The 20,399-nt window shown below is 41.7% G+C and overlaps 1 protein-coding gene across 1 annotated transcript in view; it reads left to right on the top strand.

The window, feature by feature from the left end:
- The first annotated feature begins 9,669 nt into the window (after positions 1-9,669).
- The window catches only part of AKAP12 (A-kinase anchoring protein 12), a 77,358-nt gene continuing 66,628 nt past the window's right edge, over positions 9,670-20,399 (top strand). The window contains exon 1 of the mRNA XM_053913999.2: positions 9,670-10,185. Coding sequence (XP_053769974.1) covers positions 10,024-10,185 — 162 coding nt within the window. The 5' untranslated portion in view covers positions 9,670-10,023. The remainder of the gene's footprint in view (positions 10,186-20,399) is intronic.

Raw genomic sequence — 20,399 nt, forward strand, 5'->3', positions numbered from 1 at the left:
TGAATATTATAAATGTTTATCATACACAAGCAAATATATAATCGTCGTTAAATATAGGTCAAAGAGAGATACAAATTTTTTAAAATCCAGAAAATATAAACCATTCTCAATTTTGTTCCTTAACTTTACCTTAGGAAATTGGCATTTTAAAACACCAAAACACCCCTCCCATTCTCTACCTGATATTTGTATGTTTCTCTATCTGACACGATATTGCTAGATTCCAATGTATATTTTGCTAATGGCAGCCATGGGAATCATTGTTGATCAGAGAAGCAGAAAAGGGAAGGACATGGGCAGAAACTGTCCTTGAGTGTAAGATGTTCCTCCAGCTGATCTCCCTGCGACTGTCCCCCAGGCTTCATTTCTTGTTCTGTCTGGTGGTTCCCCTGAGACCCTCCCCAAGCAGGAGGGTTTGGAGATGGTACTGGCCAGGGTGATTACACGTGGGTCCACTCCTTGGTTGGCAGATGAAGCCAAGAGTTAAAAGAATGTATTTACACAACCGGGCAGAGTCAGGAAACCTGTTGTTTCTGTATTTTATCAAGTCTAATAATTTCAATGTTAACAAGCTTAGAAGCAAAGCAAAACGCCAGGCTGTTAACCCTGTGTTGACATCCAATTTGGCTTAATTTTCATCTTAAAGTGTATTTCAAGGACTCTGGAAAGCTGAGGAGCCTGTGAATTGAATAGAAACTGCTATTTTCGATCTTTATTTTAGCCTATCTGAGAATGAACATTGTTCTTTAAAAAGTATTAAAACTTTTTTCCCCAGTTAATTGTAGACTCACAAGCAATTGTAAGAAATAATACAAAGAGAGCGCTTATACCCTCCACCCAGCTTCCCTGGTGGTAACATCTTGCAAAGTTACAATGATGCAGTCAAGGTACAGAGTGTTCTCATCCCAAAGTCTCCCTCTTGTTGCCAGTTTCCGCCGTCCCACTGCCTCCTCCCCCACCCTCCCTTGACCCTTGGCTACCACTAATCTCCATTTCTAGAATTTTGTCACTTCAAGAATGCTGTGTAAATGGAATCATACAGTATATAACCTTTTGGGATAGGCGCTTTTGCTTTTCTCTCGGCATAATTCTCTGGAGAGCGACCCAGGCTGTTGCATGGATCAGTAGTGTCTTTTATTGTTGGGCGGTGTGTAAGGGTACAAATGTACCACAGCTTGTTTGACCGTTCAACATGTTGAGGGACATCTGGGTTGCTTCCCCTTTAAGGCTATTACAAATAAAGCTGCTATAAACCCTGTGTACAGGTTTTTATTACAAATAAAGCTGCTATAAACACTGTGTACAGGTTTTGTGTTAACAGAGCCTGTAAAGGTCCAAGCATGTAATTCCTCAGTCATGTGGTACTTGCATGTTTAGTTTTCTTTTTAATTGATTTGTGTGTGTGTGTGTGTGTGTGAGAGAGAGAGACAGAGACAGAGACAGAGAGACAGAGAGAGACAGAGAGAGAACTACCAGTTTGCTGTTCCATTTATCCAATGCATTCATTGGTTGATTTTTTTTTTAAGATTTCATTTATTTATCTTTAGAAAGAGGAGAAGGGAGGAGAGAGGGAGAGAAACATCGATGTTCACCTCTCACACGCCCCACAGTGGGGACCTGGCCCACAACCCAGGCATGTGCCCTGACTGGGAATAGAACCAGCAACCCTTTGGTTCGCCAGCTGGCACTCAATCCACTGAGCCACTCACAGCCAGGGCCATTGGTTGATTCTTGCATGTGCCCTGGTGGGGCATAAACCTGAACCCTTGACGGATCAGGAAGATGAGCTAACCAATTGAGCTACCCAGCCAGAGCTGTAGTTTTGATTTGCTTTTCCCAAATTGCACCCCATTTTATATATTTATTTGCTATTGTTGTATCCTCTTTGATTAAATATCTCTTCAAGTCTTTTGCCCATTATCCAATTAGATTCTTTTTTTTTTTTTTTACTGCTGAGTTTTGAGAAGTTCTTATATATCTAGATACTAGTCCTTTATTGGATGTGTGGTTTGCAAATATTTTCTCCCAATCTGTAGCTTGTCTTTTCATTCTCTTAACTGGGGGTTATGTAGAGCAAAAGTTTTTAATTTTGATGAGGCACAATTCATCAGTTTTTCCTCTTGGGGATCATGCTCTTTGTATTAACTTTGAGTTTTTGCCTAAGTGTAGGTCCCTAAGATTTTTTTCCTATGTTTTTATCTAAAAGTGTTATAGTTTTATATTTTATAATCAAATGCAAGCTCCATTATGAGTTAATGTTTTCATGAGGTGTGAGATTTAGATCAAGGTTAATTGTTTTGCCTAGGAGGGTTCCAGTGCCTTTGTTAAAAGGCTGTCTTCCCTCCATTGAATTGCTTTTGAACCTTTATGGAAAATCAGTTGTGTATATTTATATGTATTTATTGAAATTTTTATAAAACTATTTTACATTTATGTTGAAAGACCCCAGCAAGTCCATTGAAAGCAATGAAAAAGAAACGTTAGATCAACCATCTGCCTTTCTTCAATTTATTCCTAGGTAAGAGGCCCATGAGTTCACACCGATTATCTTCACGACTGAAGGCATGTGGGTTTCCGCTGACCCAAGATTTTCTATAGGGATTAAATTCTATACTCAGGACCAAATATTCAGTATGTCACAACCTAGTGGTTTTCTGACAATGAATGTGATAAATAGTATGTGATTGAATATATATAATTTTATATTTATCTGTAACTATACACTGAAATAACCGTTTTCTTTGGCATGATTTAAAAATATAAGCCCTGCCTGAGTAGCTCAGTTGGTTAGAACGACGGCCTGATACGCCAATGTTACGGGTTTAGTCCCCTGTCAGGGCACAGAAAGGATCAATCAATGAATGTATCAATAAGTGGAACAACAAATCAGTGTTCCTCTCTCTCACCTTTCCTCTCTCTCTCTAAAATTAAAAAAAAACCAAACAACAGTCTCACAATAAGATATTCCCATTGTAAAACAAACTTCATTATGCCATGGGGCCTTATGCTGGATCCCTTCCAGGAGGATTGATTTCCTCGGAAGGACCAGAATGACTATACGTGATGATGATGATTCCAGAACATAGAATTCCCCCTCCCCTTGTATCATTTAAAAACTGTGCTAAAAGGAAATTGCTTTTCTTCCATATCCTTGCTTAGTGGACTGTGAATTCCCATCAGGAAGCCAGGCAGCATCAGGAAAGTCAGTTCAATCTCAAGGCCCTAGGACGTGGGTCTCTGCCTCGGCTGCATACTGAGCATCAGCTAGGGAACTTTTTCCAACCCCAGTGCCCAGGCTTCCCCGAGGACCAACTAAGTCAGCCTCTCTGGTGCTGGGACGCAGGCGTTAGGCTCTGTTGAGACTCCCGGGTTATTTCAGTGTGCAGCCACGTTGGAGGACTGCTGGTCAAAGTTGAGGTCTCCTTCTTCTTTACTTTGTTATGAAATGTATTAATGTTTCCATAATTTATCACTCCATAATGTTAATACAATGTACTGGGTTGTCATAACATATTATGTAAACTTTTATCTTTCAGGTTAAAACCTGGATATCTTCCTTGGGTAATTAAAACACAGTTAACATTCTTTTTCTTCTTTTGGCACAAGTTCCACATGTTGAATGTAGAAAACTTGCAGGGAAAACAGGCAAGTGTAATGGAAGGAAAATCATTTTAAATTCTATCATGTAGAGAGGATTATTATAACACCCTAACCCTTTTTCTAGGCATATATACATATATACAAATATATATGCTTTTTAGTTGATTGGTTGCCTCTCACATGCGTCCTGACTAGGTGCTAAACCTGCAACCTAGGCATGTGCCCTGACCAGGAATCAAACCCAGGACCTTTTGATTTATAGGACAATTGAGCCACGCCAGCCAAGGATAAAATTGTTATTTTTTTCTAAGTCCTTCAACTGCTCTGACTAGAATAACGATAAGAACCAAGAAAAAACACCTAAGAATACAGACTTATTTATTTATTTATTTTTAGAGTGAAAGAGAGGGAGAAAGAGTAACATCAATGTGTGAGAGAAAACGCAGATCGGTTGCCTCTCGCACGCCCCCAGACAGGGACCTGGCCCACAACCCAGACGTGTGCCCCGAATGGGAATTGAACCAGTGACCTTTTGGCTTGAGGATGATGTCCAACCCTCTGAGCCACTCATCGGGGAAGAATACAGACTTACTAAACACAGAATGGAACTGTCCTCCTCTCTAATTCGGACTCAAACGCCAGCTGACTTTTTATTCTCTGGATTTCGATGGAACGAGATATATACACATGTATATATGTGCTTACATGATGCAACTATGCCTAAATCTTTTCATTGCAGGGGAAAAAACCCAAGGCATATTCACTATTGAATATTTAGGAAAGTCAATTAAAAAAAATGAAAATCACCTATAACTATTGTTAAATCTAACAAAAGAGATGCATCTAAATATAAAAATGCTGAATGAAAGAAGCCAGATGAATAAAAGCATATAGTAGATGATTCCATTTCTATGAATTTCTGTAAAAGTCTAGGAAATGCAAACTATTCTAGAGTGACAGCAGATGAGTGGTTGTTTGGGAAGGCAGGGTGGAATCAGGAAGCACTGGGCAGAGAGATTACAAAGGCATACAAAAAGATTTTGGGGTAAATCATTTCAAGGATGTATGTTTGTCAAAACACATCAAGTAGTACATTTTAAATGTATGTAGTTCCTCCTATGCTGATTGTACTTCAACAAAGCTGTCAAAAAAAAAAAACATTCTAAGGGGTTGTTGGCAACCTCTAATCATGGAATTGGTTCTGTAAAGTTTCGCTTGAAATACTGGGTATTGCCATCACTTACTGGATATTACTTTCACCAACCCGTCATTTCTAACTCAGGAAAATACCCCATTTTTTCATACTCTGAAATAATCAGTGTTTCAAATTTTCCCATAGAAAGTAAAATGCAAATATTTCGCTTGTAATATCTTCCACAGAATTCTCAAGAGCACAGTAGCTTTCAAAAAACATATCTGGATGATTATTTTACTTTTCTGAGTTTTTACTGATTTAGCAGCAGGAGCAGCCGCAGATTGGGGGATCTTTTTCATGTAATTAATTATGCTCCCAGTGAAGTGGTAATGAAGTAACCTGTTGGGAGGAGGGATGGAAGGTGAAGTAGATCTAGTTTCACTATTGATTTTCTATCTTTTATTGTGACTTATCACAGCTACCCCTTGTATAGATACCACATTTGTGGGAGTAACAAGAAGTCATTTAAAAAAAGAGAAGCAACTAGCTGATGAAATTGAGATCATTCCTTGGGAACACAGAATCACACCAGGACATCAGCTGAGATCTGGATGGTTGCTCTATAAAATAGGAGAAAAGAGTCAACCTCCCTTTTGTACAATTTTAGTAATTCTTCTTCAGGTAAAACATTGATTGGTCTTTTTACTGGGTTCTTAATCACATGCAAAAAAATAATTGAAGTATATTTTGATGTCATAGACAACATTAGAGCAAATCTGAGATTAAAAATTCACAAAAGGCTTCAAGCTAATAAAGGGACGTTAAAACCTGTCGATAGTTTACAATGTATGTCTGTATAATGTCTTTTTTATTTGTTTTTAGTGAGCAATGTTGACTTATGGAACCAAAGTTTCCAGCTTTGAAAAGTCCCAAGCATTTTGGCTGACTCATAACTCAGTAAAAGTTTATTGAATTAATATGTTAAAATACATTTTTAAAATTGTTGGGTACTTATTTGACTCTTAGAATTTGTGAAAGGATTTTTAAAATCTCAGGATTACTCTAACTTGACCTGCTTTGGAGTGTAGAAACTTTCAAAAATGTGTCCTGAGAAATTTTCACTCCATATTGGGCAAGTCATTTGCCATATCTTGGTTCCAATCCTAAGTGGGTGTAGCGCAGCCCAGCTCTAGAAAAATGAAGAGCCAAGAGCAAGACTGGCTTATTGGTGGATACATTTCAATTGCATTCATTCGTTTTTTTATAGTTAGACAATCTTGAATAAAGTGACAGCAGTTATGCCAAATTCGTTCTCTGTAAGTAATTGCTTCTGTAAAGGCTTCCACAGTGGCTGAAAAAATATAAATGAATATATATATATATACACACATAAATGAAAGGATTAACTCCTTTATCATAAGTTTAAACTTTAGGTAGCAGCCAATTTTAAATCTTAATAAATGAAATTGATACACAAATGGCTGGCCTTAAATACTTAATCCCAAAGCAATAAATTCCTTAAAAGTTATAAGAACATCATTTGCCTATACTTGTATATATGCCGTATATGTACAGGTGGCTGGCCTTTGAACTTCATTTGTATTGTGACTTTTTCTATAGTTTCTACATGAATGGTAGATTATTAGTTACACATGAATTGAATAAAATTGCTACTTCTTCTAGCTTACTCTCTTTATAATTAGTAAATGCAAGAGAGGAGAGTAGGAGTTGGATTCTTAGATGACAGGCATCTTGAGGTAGGTAAATGGTTCGAAAAAAGTAGGCTTTTTAGTCAGAGAAAGACAAATACCATGTGATTTCACTGATGCACGAAATCTAATGAACAAAAACACCAAGCAAACGAAATAGAAACAGATTCAGAGATACAGAGAACAGACTGACAACTGTCAGAGGGGAGCAGATGGGTGCAAAAGGTGAAGGGATTAAGCAAGTAAACCCCCAAACCCTCATAGACACAGAAAACAGTATGGCGATTACCGGAGGGAAAGGGGGTGGTGGAGGGAGAAGAGGGTAAAGGGGACATAAATGGTGATGGAGGGAGACTTAACTTGGGGCGGTGAGCACACAATAAACATACAAAGAATGTATTATAGAACTGTACTCCTGAAACCTATGGAATTTTATTAACCAATGTCACCCCAATAAATCCAATTAAAATAAATAAATGAATACATTGCGTTTTTTTTTTAAGGGAAAACAAAGGAGTGATAAATGGTGTAAGTTTCGGGAGTGGAGAGTCCACAGGTCTAAGTGAAGTTGCCTGACAGCTCTGTAGCTAGAGAAAGAATCTGTTAAGTGTTGGTTTGAAATTCTGTTTCCAGCATTGTAATTACCAGTGGTCTTTCTAGGGCCTGTATTAACTCAGTTGCAAAAATGCTCACATTTATGAATTCATTTCAAACATCATATGTTTTGGTGTATGCACAAGTCTAGCTACGACTCTAAATTTCATTGGTAAATCTCGTGTGACCTGTCTTTCCGGAGAAGTTAGCATACAACGTACAAGTTCAGCCTGCCTTACAGGCAACGTGTGTTTGTTTTTGAGAGATCTCAAACTGTTTTTTATGAGAACATTAACTCTCACTGGGAAACAGCGCTACCACCAACTGCCCCATGGGAGAAGACGTGTGGGGACACCTGCGCCTGCTGTTGGGAGGAGAAGGGCTGCTGGGGAGAGGGTGGGGTAACTGACAGCCGTGCCCTGAGAAGTGGAAAATAGAAAACAGCTGAGCTGCCTTTCTCTCCATCACTGACACGCATGCAAGCAATTCTGAAGGAGTCTTCAAAACCCACGAAAAGAAAACCTTGGTCATTGGAATTACGGCCTTGAGTGGGAAGACAGTAACTGTGCTTGGCACATCATAGGCACTCAATAAGTGTGGTGAAAGAAAGAAAGAATGAATGAATGAATGAATGAATGAACTTTGTAATGTTCTGAAGGGCTAATAGCATGCCAAAAAGGTTGGGACGTCTTACTGCTGGGGTAGTAGATAACAACCACTCTTCTTAACACAAACAGGAATACCTCCCATCTACACCTAAGATGGAAAAGATTCTTTGGTCAGTCTAGGAGACAACGGCAGTCATGTGTGTGCTTGTGTGAATCTACAAAGGACCCCGTTATTCTTAACACCTTCTTATCATGGAGCTGTTACAGGCAGGAAAGAGAGTAATAGAATATGCACATTTCTTAAAATAAGCTTTTGCTTTAAAAAATAAGAACACAAGCATTTTCACAGCCTCAAAAATAAACATGAAGCAAGTAGTTGCTACTCTAAGCAGATACTGGTGAGGTCTTCCTCAGCATGTGGGGTGTGTACTGTTGGCTTGAAATCCTTGACCTTGCAATCTATAGAGGCGAGGAGATGTGAAAAGCTTTGTTAAGAATTTCCCAAGAACTGAATAAATGTAATCTCACACTTTGATAGTATTTGTACCACTTACTGATACATTTTCAGATGTGTCGAGTTAATCATTCTCAAATAGGCTTTAACAGTGTTGTCAGCTCTGAACATCCTAGCTGATGTCTAAACTCGACGTTTCATGGGCAATCCCGAGGAGAGAGAACCCATTGGAAGCTTCCCTACAGAAGAGTGAAGCGTTGAGCTGTGCAGTGTCGGAGGACTGGACTCCTCACAATTCCGTCGGCCAGCTGTGAAACCTCGGGCACCTGGGTTAATTTCTGGGAGCCTCCTTTCTCCCAGTACCCTGACTGAATGGGAATGATAGGATCTATGTCATAGGGCCCTTGTTGTAAGGACTAAATGTGATTACATATGCAAAGGACTTTGAATAGTGCCCGGTGCAGAATAAGTAATGTTTTCTAAATAATCAAAATTTACGTTGTAATGGGTGAAATGCTTAAAAAATGCTCAAAGCCAACCATTTGGCAAATATACTGCTCCTTAAGGGGTAAAATTCCAGAGAAAGGGGTCCTTATGTACTCCTTCAAATAAAAATGATAAACTCAGAAAAATTTTATTCCAAATAACTAACACACAATTAATTAGGCACAAAATATTCCAGTGCTGAATTACTACTTACATTAACTCTCTACTAAATTGTATTAAATCTAGGTATGGATATTTATCTGGCATCTAATGCCAATATTCCAATTATTTGTGAAAAATAAGGCACTTAATTTACCAAGTAAAACTGGGGTAACTTTTCTTGCAGCCCCTCCACCTTCATGCTTATGTGTCAAATAATCCAGCTAAAAATTTAGTGTATTTCAGATATTTATTGACTGCCTGTTATATAACAAACACTATATTCAAGAACATGAAGGGAAACAAAGCAAGCCACTTAGGCTGATACTATTTAGAGCCTTTATCTGCGGACAAATACTGATGCAAAGGACCAGATCCATCCCACTACGGTCCAGCATGGCGCAGGCAGAAGTGGCCTGGACCTCCAGCACCAGGCCCTCATTTCCAGTAGCCCATCTCATTTCCCCAAATTCCCCAGGGCAGGAGGGCGGCCAGTGTTGCTGATGATATCGCCTGACATCACTGTTCCGGATGATAGGAGAGCGTGGGGCCGCCTGGTCCACCTCATCCGTGGCCTGATTGCATTAACCCCTCGGTTCCCTGCTGCTGCCACGTGAGGTGTCCTAATATGGTCCGACTACCGAGGAGCCAAGGAGCGCTTGCCTTTCTCCAGCTAATGGGGAGGAGGCAGGAACAAACGTTTCGAGTCACGCAATTTGAAGCAAAGCAAATGGGGCTTTGGGGTCGCTTCTGGGCGAGTTGAAAGTCAGCCGCAGCAGAAGCTCCTGCCTCGGGGTATCTATCATTTCATAAACCCCGGCTAATCCAGTCTCCCCAGAGGCCTTCTGCCTCCCCTCCCCTCCCCATCGACAATCCTGGGTCGTCCCCCAGCTACGTCCCCATTTCTGAACGGGAGGCGCCCAGGGGGTTGCTCGCCGGGACCTCTGCGCGCGACTCTCGCTGCGCCCTGGGTCCTAGCAGCCTGGGGGAAGATGCTGCTGAAAGGCGTGTCTGGGCTGTGCTCATGTGATGAAGCGAGGGAAAAACAAGGGGGAGGAGGAGGCAAAGAGGTGGCTTTTTTTTTCTTCTTCTTCTTCTAAGGAGTTTGCCGCGAGCGCGTCTCCTGCATTCGCAGTCTGGGCGCGTTCGGAGGAGGAGCGAGAGAGGAAGGCGCTCTTGGGACCTCGCGAGCGCAAGGCTTCTGGCTCTGCCCGACGTCCCTGCGATTTGGAGAAGGCGTAACCCGGCGGCTGGGCGCGGGAGAACTGCAAAGAAGCCATGGGTGCTGGGAGCTCGACCGAGCAGCGGAGCCCGGAGCAGCCAGAGGCGGGGAGCCGGACGCCGGCGGAGCCGGAGCCCAGTGGCGGTAGCCCCGCGGCGGAGGCGGCGCCTGGAGCTCTGGAGGACCCGGCCATCGCGGCCGGGGACCCGGCCACCAAGGTATGGGAGCGCCGGGCCACCTGCCGCGAGGAGGCGGGGGTGGGGGAATTCCTCCGATTTCTGCCTGCAAGAACTTCCCCGCCCGTCCAGCCCATCGTAAACTCATGCGCACGAACCCCTCTTTTCAGGGATTCTTCTTTTTTTCTTTCTCTCTCTCTCTCTTTTTTTTTTCCCCGCTGGGGCAAGACCTGAGCAGCAGCGAGCGTGGCGGGGTCTCGCATCTTTGTCGCGGGTCTCCTGGGGAGGCGACTGCGCCATCCGCAGTCATAAAATCCTGCCCCTGCGCGCCGCTAACCGAGCCTTTCTCCACACTCTTCCGGTGGTAGCGACCCCACCCGAGACGCCTGGGCTGCCTAGGGAATTTGTGGAGAACTGATCCTGGGCTGAGTCCTGAGCCCCTGGCCCCGCTTTCTCCCCGATGCGGAAAGTCAGCTGCTTGGCCAGGGCCAGTGTAGTAGCCTGGCGAACGGGTGACTCGTGGGGTCCCCGCCCCGTGCAGTCCTTGTTACTTAGCCGTGCCTGGAGCAACCTGGGTTTGGTACCCAGTCCTCCTGCGGCAGGCAGCGGCTGGAGCAGACACCGCCTTGCTGATGCAGAGAAAGCCTAGGGTGTAGCTCGCTCGGAGCCAAAGAAAACCTGGGCAGACGCTGCATTTCCAAAAGGAATGACAGGTTTGTTTCGCAAACAAGGCAGCGTCGTCCCTTTCTCTTAGTGCATTGCCTGTGGACTCATTCGGATAAACAAATACTGGAGGAGTAGTAAGAAGTTCTCAAAGGATGCGGTCTGGCATAGACGAGCATTCCTTGTATTCTATCTGTGGAGGTAGTAGTGCTGAACCTGCTAGGAAATTTGCATTTTATAGTCTCAAGTCTTCAAGGCTGAAATATATCTTCTTGGACACTACAGCAGCCAAGTTCGTACTTGTTCAAGTCATTGGATTTTAGGTCTATCTTCCAGCGTGTGCATTCATTAGCAAAGCTTCACCCACTCTGTTTTATGATATCCTTATAGAAAGATGGGAATAATCTTACTTAGTGGGGTTTTTTTTAAATCCATGTGTCAAATTTGAGTATGCAGATTATATGAGGACCTTTAAGAGTTATGTCAGGAGGTATAGATGTGTAATACATGTTAATGCATAGGTAAGTATAGAGGGGAAAAAATGAGCTGAAATCCAGGTAAATTTCACAGAACCATGACCTCATTGTCTTGACCTCTTTAGCTGCCCCAGACTAGTTTGGGTTGCGACTGCTCTTAACAACTAGATTACCTTCAGTGTTTAACTTACAACTACTTGTAAAACGCATGGCCCCTACAGCTGTAGATACTAACCAGTACCAACTGCCTGGTGTATGTAGATTTTTCTAAGAGGTGCCCAAGCCTTGGGCCTAAGGAATGTACTGTTCTTTGGAGGTCTGAATCGCATTGTAATACTTACTGTACACCACTTTTAATGCCAACTACTGTCAAATGGTTGTATAACCAGTATTTAGAGTCCAGTAATGAAAGTAACTTGAATGGGTAATTGCTGAAAGCTTAGAGTCAGGTTTGTTTTTTCCTGGGCTTTTACTGCGCCTCGGTTTTCTTATTAACAAGTTCACAGTGAAATATGGCACTCTCATCCCAACACACTCAGATTTGTTCATTAAAAATATTCCTTCCGTTTTCTTTTTTAAAATTTATTAATTTTTTTGAGAGAGAGGAAGGGAGAAAGAAACATCAATTCGTTCCACTTATTTATGCATTGATTGGTTGATTCTTGTATGTGCCTTGACCAGGGAACAAACCCACAACTGTGGCATATTGGGACCACGTTCAGTTCTAAACAACTGAATTACCCCACCAGAGCTCCATGTTCTAATTCTCTTCTCTTTATGTCCTTCTTCCATAATCTTCTGCCTCTTTCCTGGCCACCACCATCTTGAAACAGCCATACTATGTCCTTTAAAAAATGACTTAAATGACATCCACAATATCACTGAACTCTTTGGCCTTCTGCCCAGTTATCAATTTGGAGGCAATCAATACACTTACATGTATCCTTGGAAGATGTGTAGTTTCTCATTTCAATTAGCCAAATTTATTTCTCAGGTTTGGAGGACCTACGTATTCTCAAAAGAACTCTCTAATTAAGAATGACTCAGCACAGGGCTCTTGCCTCCCCTCTTCCGCCTGTTCAGCTCCGGTTCCTGACCTCTGAGTAATTCCATCTGCCATTCTAGGCTCTCAGGACACCATGGACTCTTCTTCCCAGCAGTTTCCACGTTTGTGGGTTTGTGACTTGACTAGAAAGTGTTTTTCTAGCTGGTCTTAATGTTTCACAAGGGCAAGAGCCATATCTGTTTTGTTTATAACAGGTGTTTCCCCAGGTGTTAACTGCTGCCTGGCACAGAGCAGGCTCCCAGGAAGGCTTGGTCCTGGCTCCCTGGTTTTGACTGCAGGCTATCAAGTTGGGGAATACCCTGGCCAATCTAATTTTTCTACAGTTTAACCTTTGACCTTCTCATCATAATCCATCTTACGCATCAGACAGTGATTACGTCAAGTCAGTCTGTTCGGTTATTAATAGATCTAGTGAATATTTTGGCAAAAATTCAGATTTGGGGACTTTGTTTTCTATTTCACTAGGAAGAGTAGCATGCTAGGCAATTTCAAATTGCCTTTAATCTCAAGTAGACAAATATATTGGCCACAAATATGCAAGTGGCTCAAATGAGACCACTTCAATGCATTGAATTAGTTATGAATTGCATCTTGAGCTTTCCTGTTTGGGTCTATGGACATTTGAGGAGGTTTAGACTAATACATCATTCCCTTCCCACCAGTAGAATGCTGATCATTAACTAAAGGCTGTTGGCAGAGTCTTTTTCCCCATCTAAATGATACTCGTATCATATGCATACTGCCTATTTAGCAATCCAGCTTACTTTGCTTTTTCTCTGCTCATTGCAGTTACCAGTTACTGAGTAGGTGCTCACACATCAAAAGATGTTACACTAAGTTATTACTCCTATCAGATCAAACTCGGTTACTCAAGCCTAGCATTTAGATGAAGAAGTCTTGTTTTTGATCTGTGGTATTTTTCAATAAATAGGGAGGTACCTTACCTTCCAGTCAATCTTTTACAGCCTCAATATGTAAATTCTGGGGAAAAATGGCTTGATCAATTATTTTCCAGGTTTAATGTTGAGATTTGGCTATTTTGGCCACTGCAGGGAGAGGAGTATTAGACGGCCAAACACAAGTGGTAAATAAAACAAACCTCAGTAACCCTCAGTCATCTGCTTTAAAATTTGTCTTCCAAAGAGTGTTTTAAATCAGATGGCAGTATAGGGTAGAGTAAATTGGATATAATTGACAAATTTACTTCCATGACTCTGGCAAATCTTGATTCCAGAGTCAAGTTCCAGCCTAAGTCCAGACAGTCATAATCCTCTCAATTAGCCTTTCTGTACTTTCTCCTCAATCAGCGACTTTGGCGCTAGAAATGGAATAGTGGTCAGTTGCGACAGTGTGAGGCCAATGTCCCTGGCAGGGGGGATGCTGGGGATTCCTGTCAGTCCTTCAAGCTGTGGTTCCATTTGATTATACAAGAGCTGAGTCACCCAAATGTAAACGTGTACTCAAGTAGAAGAATCCATCATCTGATGAGCAGACTGAAGGGTGTCTTTGCCATTTATGCATTAAAACGGACAATTGAGTTGACCAAGTGCATTTCCTAATTCCTCTTCCAGCCTAAGGTGTATGCTTCCTCCTCTCACTTGCCCTCTGCGTACAGGATAGGAATGGAGACTGAGGGTCACTTTAATGTGATTAGGTCACTAGTTCTACACTAAGAGGGCCGGAATTTAAGATGATTAGGTGAGAATTCCATGTTTGTTAATACAGTAGTATGTGTATGTGTGTGGCTACATAATGCATTATCTTAGGGATTTCCCCCAGATTATAAGAGGTCCTGCTATCTGATTGGAACACAGCCCCAAAATTGGAGATGTGAGGATGGTCATTTAGGGCAGCCACAGCCTGTGGGAGCTGCAGGGCCTTCATTTGAATCTGTTACAGCCTTTTAGGCCAGTAGTAGCATGAAATCAGTGATTTCCACTTGAAATACGCCCGCTCCAGGCCACAGACCTCAAGTGTGCATCCGTTTGAATTAATTTTGTCGACTAAGCTCTGTGCCTGGGCAGCTTTAAACTGATGTTAGAAGGATCGCTCTAGTTTGGTATCTTATGGGATAATTAATAAAATGGAAATAAAATGTCTTATTTTAAAAGGTACGATGGAATTGTTTTTTCTTTTCCTTCATCAGCTTTCACCCATACGCAGCGTGGTAGAACACCAAAGAAAGGAAACTCAAAGTAAGTGGAGCTTACCCTTGGCCTGTACGTGCTGTAGTCGTTCATAAAGTGAGGAGTTAGAATTTACAGCACTCCACATTCTGAGAAAAAGGTAGCCAGTGCTTTGAGCTCATGAAAAGTCCTGAGTCTCCTTGAACCGAATTCTTAGTTCTCTTATAACCCCCAACAGTTTACAATTTAGAATAAGTTTAATTGAAAAATAATACAATGAAAAAATATGGGGAAAAAAAGCTGGATTTGGAAGGGAGAAGCACTGTGTGTACGTGTATTTTTAATAAATTCTTGAAGAATTTATAATCGATTGACGTATCTACTTAGGTTGGGGCCATTTTCCTGCAAATTAGCACCGTGTCAGGGAATGTAAATAAGGGTAGGAGTCTGTACCTGTGATCATCCCTTTGTGTCCTACCCGTTAGCACATCTGGTGAAAGGGTTGGGGTGAAGATACCGATACCCAGTAGTTTCAATCATACGTGCCTGCATGTTTGTTGTCATTTGTAATGAAGTTTACTTGAAGCTGACTGTAGATCTGACATCATTTTTGAATTGTAAAGATTTTACAAGATGATCAGAAGCATTTGTTTATTCTTATTGAAGTGATTTTTTATTGAAAGGTATGGCATAATACAATTCATTGAACACTTATTTTTTAAAAAAATGTTCATGGTTGAGAAGCTCAGTTTGTACAATGTGGTAAAAAGTGCAGGTCCCCTGTTCTTTCTGACCCCTCAAGTACTCGCTGGTGACAATAGTTGGAAATCAGTGTTGGTGGTGTTTGCTTATTCTTTCAAAAACGTGATGCGTGGGCAAGGATATAAATAAAAATAGTTCCATCTTTAACAAATAAGATCATGTTATATATATTTGGCTACTTTAGGTTTGGGATATCTTTTCACACCAGGATGTAAAGATCTACTCCTATTCTTAGTAATGGCTTCACACATAAATTTCTCCTTTATGGGATGAAGTACTATAGTGATTTAACCAGCCATAATGATTTATAAGTAAATACACATCTATTTATATTTCCCTAGTCTTTTGCTATATGAAATTGACACAGGGAATAATACCCTAGTTCAGATATCTATGTATGTGTGCAAATGTACCTTTAGGGGAGATTTCTGAAGTGGAATTGCTGGATCAGGGGATTTTATTTATTTACCATTTTGAGAGCCCTTGCTAAGTCCCTTTCTGAAGAGATTCCCCCACTTTGCATCCTTCCTCTGTGTGGGTCAGCACACGCTTCCCAGCGCCTTTGCCTTGGTGGACAGCGGATTGTCCCCCATTGGCCAGTCTGTGCCTCCGTTGGCACCCGAGTGTCCTTGGTGCATATTTGGTTATGAGGTTGAGTGCCATGTCGTGTATGTCGGCCACCCAGTCGTGAACTAGGCTGGCTTTCAGAACATGAACTAGACTGGCTTTCAGAACATTAAAGGTGATGGTTTATTTTACAGTTGGTTAATATTTAAAGACTTTTTCTCCCCCAGAAATTACTCAAAATAGGGGAAAAGCAAGTTTAAGAACACAAAGGCAGCTGAGGGACTGCTCTTCTTTATTTTTTTCCCCCAAATTAGTAAACCGTCTTCAAATTTATTTGCTTAGACAGTGACCTACTTCTTCGGCTATCAATTTAAAAATTTCCCCTCTGGGAACAATCTAAAATCTAGTTGCCAGGAATTTCTTCATACTTCTGATCCATGACATGTTGGAAACAGGGATTGGGGGCCTCAGAAATCCTTTTCCCCCGGGCTTTGTCCATTCTGATTCTCTTAACAAATGATAGCCTGGCTCAGCTAACTGGAATAAATCTTTTCCCAGAAAAACGTAGGTGTTCAACGCTCTGGAAACTTCACAATCTTTCCCAGACACTTAGGCTTCTCTTAATACAAGTATTCATTCAAGTTCAAATGTTTTTGTCTTCCCTACAGCTTCTCCATGATGTTTAAAAAAAAATGAGGAGAAACCCTGTAATTTCATTCTGTCTAACCTTAACCAGTTATAATAAAATGTTAGTGTTATGTTTGGTTAGTAAACGAGACAAGCCACAATCTAAGAAGGGAGGTTACTTCAACTCAGGGGCTGCTCTTCTGTTTGTGATATGCAGATATTGCGAGTCGTGGGAATATTGAGAGATTCTATTTTCCCCGCTTCCCAAACCTGGTTGTGCAATTCTGTCACCTGGGGAGCTTTGAAAGACACCCCTGGGCCCATCCCAGGAGCACTGAATCAGAAAGCCAGGCAGTCGTAGGCCTGAGCTTCTGTAGCTTCAGTGTGTCTGGTATTCTGATTTGCCTGGTGTGGCCACTGTTGCCTTAAGAAGGGACATGGGGTGCAGGAGCTGATGGAGGGCCAGGGCCAGGGCCAGGCGGTCCGGGCCGCGGTGAAGCAGCACAGACTGACTGAAGTCGGAGCTAGTGTGGGTGGGAGAGAGGGATTCAGAGGATGTTGGAAGAGTTGTTAAGAAGCATTTCCCTTCTCACATCTTCAGGAGAAAATAAAGAAAAATATTTCTCCCACATAGTTCCAGTCATTTATCCTCCTGCATTGCAAATGTGTGCTGTGAGTAGAGACTTCCCGAAAAAGAATGTGCTGTTCTGGGTGAGTAGGTGTTGAACCAAATGCTATTGTGCTTCCTGAGCGAGAAGCAGCTATGTGTCCTTGCTCACCGTTTTCGCTTCTACCTGATTGACTCTTAAACCTTTTCCCTCCCTGATCAGTTTTCAACGTCCTTTGTGCTAGGGAAGTAGACAGCAGTTGAGGGCACTTACTACATGGCATTTGGATGCTCCAAAAATCTGTGATGAAATCCTAAAACCTCACCTTTCCCCACTGCTTAGCAATATTCAGTCGTGATTCCGTAAACATTTTTTTACTGGTTTTAAGGCTTTAGGAACTGTGCTAGGAACCACGGAGATGGAGAGAGGATTCCAGAGCTCAGTCCTAAAAAAAAAAAAAAAGAATGTCTTCCTTTTCATATATTTAGCTCTTTAATCCACTAGAAATTTGATAATTTTGTGTTTAGAGGGAGAGATCAAAATTCATTTTCCATACGGTTACCTATTATTCCAGCACCATTGATTAAATAGTCTCTCCTGTTAAAACTCCATATATGCATTAATCTGTTTATTGATTTTGTTTTACTTTCAAGAATTTCATGCTCTGTTTTTGTACAGTAAGTTAAAAGCCTTAAGGGAGTGAGCCCTGGCTGGTGTGGCTCAGTGGATTGAGCACCAGCCTGCGAACCAAAGGGTCACAGGTTCAATTCCTAGTCAGGGCACATGTCTGGGTGTGGGCCAGGTCCCCAGTAGGGATGTGGGCGAGGCAACCACACATTGCTGTTTCTCTCTCTCTTTCTCCCTCCTTTCCCCACTTTCTAAAAATAAATAAGTCTTTTAAAAAAGCATTAAGGGAGTGGCTAAAAATCTAGTCAATTGTAATAGCAAGTCCTCGGTTTGAAATACTATTATATTCTACATATGAAGTGTTACCCTGGTCCCTCATGGTAAGTGTATATATATACAAAATGTAAAAAAGAGTGGGAAGCAGGTATTATCTTACAAACTCATTGTCTTGATATGTAATAACATTATGCAATAAAAATAGGTGATTAAATTCAGCATCTCCTGACCACTTACCATATGAAAGGTGCTGGTCTAGATGCTTTGGGAGATAAAGAAATAAGACCACAGAGCATTGCCCTTTCGAACCTCATTATCCAGGTGAGCTGGCGGGGTCAATAACAGTCACCAGAGGAAATAGTCAATAATAACAAAGACTGAAGTGAGTTGGAAGAACAGCAGAACAATTGCCATTAGTTCGTAGTGTCTGTCTACTCAGTGAATTGTCCAGATAGCTGCTGGAGAAAGAAGAGCATTTCAGAAAGTGTTGCAGACCGATACAAAGCCATTAGTCAGGAGGCCAGAAAGTACATGACATATCAAGGGCCGAATGGTTGTAAGGGAATCGCAGAAAGAGCACGATAAATAGAGTTGCAGCCAGTCATCGTAAGAGCTGCCCAGGCAACAGAGAGCCAGTGAAGGTTCATGCTAGAAAACCAGGCAGAGACGCAGAAGCCTGGGGGGCTGATACCCTGCTGGGAGACCGCCTCCCATGTGACCAAGAGGACATCTGCAGGAGAGTGGGGGGTGTGAGACTGGAAAGTTGTGTAGGCAAACATTCCCACAATATGGTAGATATGTGTATCAGATATTAATTAGCAGGGGGCAGGGAATATAGACTTGATTTGGGGGCATTCGGAAATAACTGAGATTGCCAAAGTTGGAAAGCAGAGTACCTCAGTTTCTCCGATCGTCAGACAAGAGCCTCCCCATCACGAGGTCGGCTTCAGTTATCGACTGCTGTGTATCCAACCGTGCCAGCAATGGTATTTCTTTAGAAGGGAGGGCGTCACTTGATAGCAACACATTTAGGAGGGGGTTTGCAGCAGACCCTGTAGGTACGGACAGAGGGCATCCACGAGGTCAGTACCATTTCTCTGGCAGCGATGTGCATCAGAGCAGAGACCACAGGCATCGGGGACGATCCAGGCCGGTGGGGTGGTGGGTGTTGGATCGCAGCGGAGGGTCAAGTGTCACAGAGTAAGAGATGAGACAACTAAAAGAGCTGTTGGTGGTGTCTGTGGAGAGGGTGGAACCAAAGGTGAATATTGATTAAAGACGATAAAACCAATGACACTGGATCGAACAGCTACTAGATCACTGCGTCATCAGGCCATGGTGACCATTGACCCCAGCAGGTCTGCGTCCCCTAAAAATGAAAGAGCCTGATGGTTGACTTGCGTTCCTTCCATTTGTAGGCAGAGAAACTGGGTAGCTTGGGAAATGTTTCTATTTATCATCTTTCTTCTTTGTAATTCTTTCCATCGCCAGCGTCTGCCCTTTGGTCTGTCGTTCAGAGGATGAATTACGGTTTGTTATTTTTCATTATGTCAGAGCATGTGATTTCTTATTGAATCGAGCCATTGCTGGCTCTGGGTTTTGTCTGCTGCATGCTCTCGTTTCTGTTGTCACTCCCTGACATTGACCATCCTTATTGGAGACACGCTCCATTTCATCCTTGATAATTTTCCTTTCTCTCTCAATATGTGTTATTGTGGTGCATTAAGTAAGATTTGGACAGATTTGATGGTTTATTAATCTTTTTGATTCTGGATGATAATTTTTCCCTAAATTAACACACTCTTATAGAATGCCTCTTAAGAAACTTTTGTTTGAAATTACCTTTTACTTGGGTATATATGTAAAACAGTCTTGTCCACACCAGTAACGTATTGAATGCTATGCACAACTCAGTCATAGGTGCGGTGTACTAATCGGTGTACAGTGCTGTATAAGTTGGGGTGGGGGGATAGGATTATAATCTATAGGGAATTTCTAAGAATTAGCCAGTCTGTCTATGATGAATTTCTCTTAATTATATCAGAAATGACACGTTTAACCAATATTTAGACATGAGTTCCTGACTCCTGTAGTGTTAACGTAAATATTTAAATGGAAAATTTTGTTCTTGTTCTGCTCTGTTTTATAGGAATTGAGTGACTGTAAAGCAGTGAAAAATGTCCCCACTAAGGTTCACTGAAAACCAGTCCCGATTATGAAGATCTTTTCTCCAATCCTGATGAAACCTAGTGTATACAATTTAAGCAAAAAAATACTTGACAGTTAGTAACGAGGACCAAAACCCAACTCAATTGGTTTTGATATCTATTTATTTTCCATGTAAAGCCTCCAAGAGTTTAAATTCAGTTGATGGCAGTTTTAGATCTGTTTTTGTTTTGTTTACAATATAGAAAATTTGTTTTACTTGGATGAAAATGCAGATTGCTTATTCTTTTGA

This window comes from Desmodus rotundus, chromosome 11 (genome assembly GCF_022682495.2).
Source record: "Desmodus rotundus isolate HL8 chromosome 11, HLdesRot8A.1, whole genome shotgun sequence".
Lineage (NCBI taxonomy): Eukaryota > Metazoa > Chordata > Mammalia > Chiroptera > Phyllostomidae > Desmodus > Desmodus rotundus.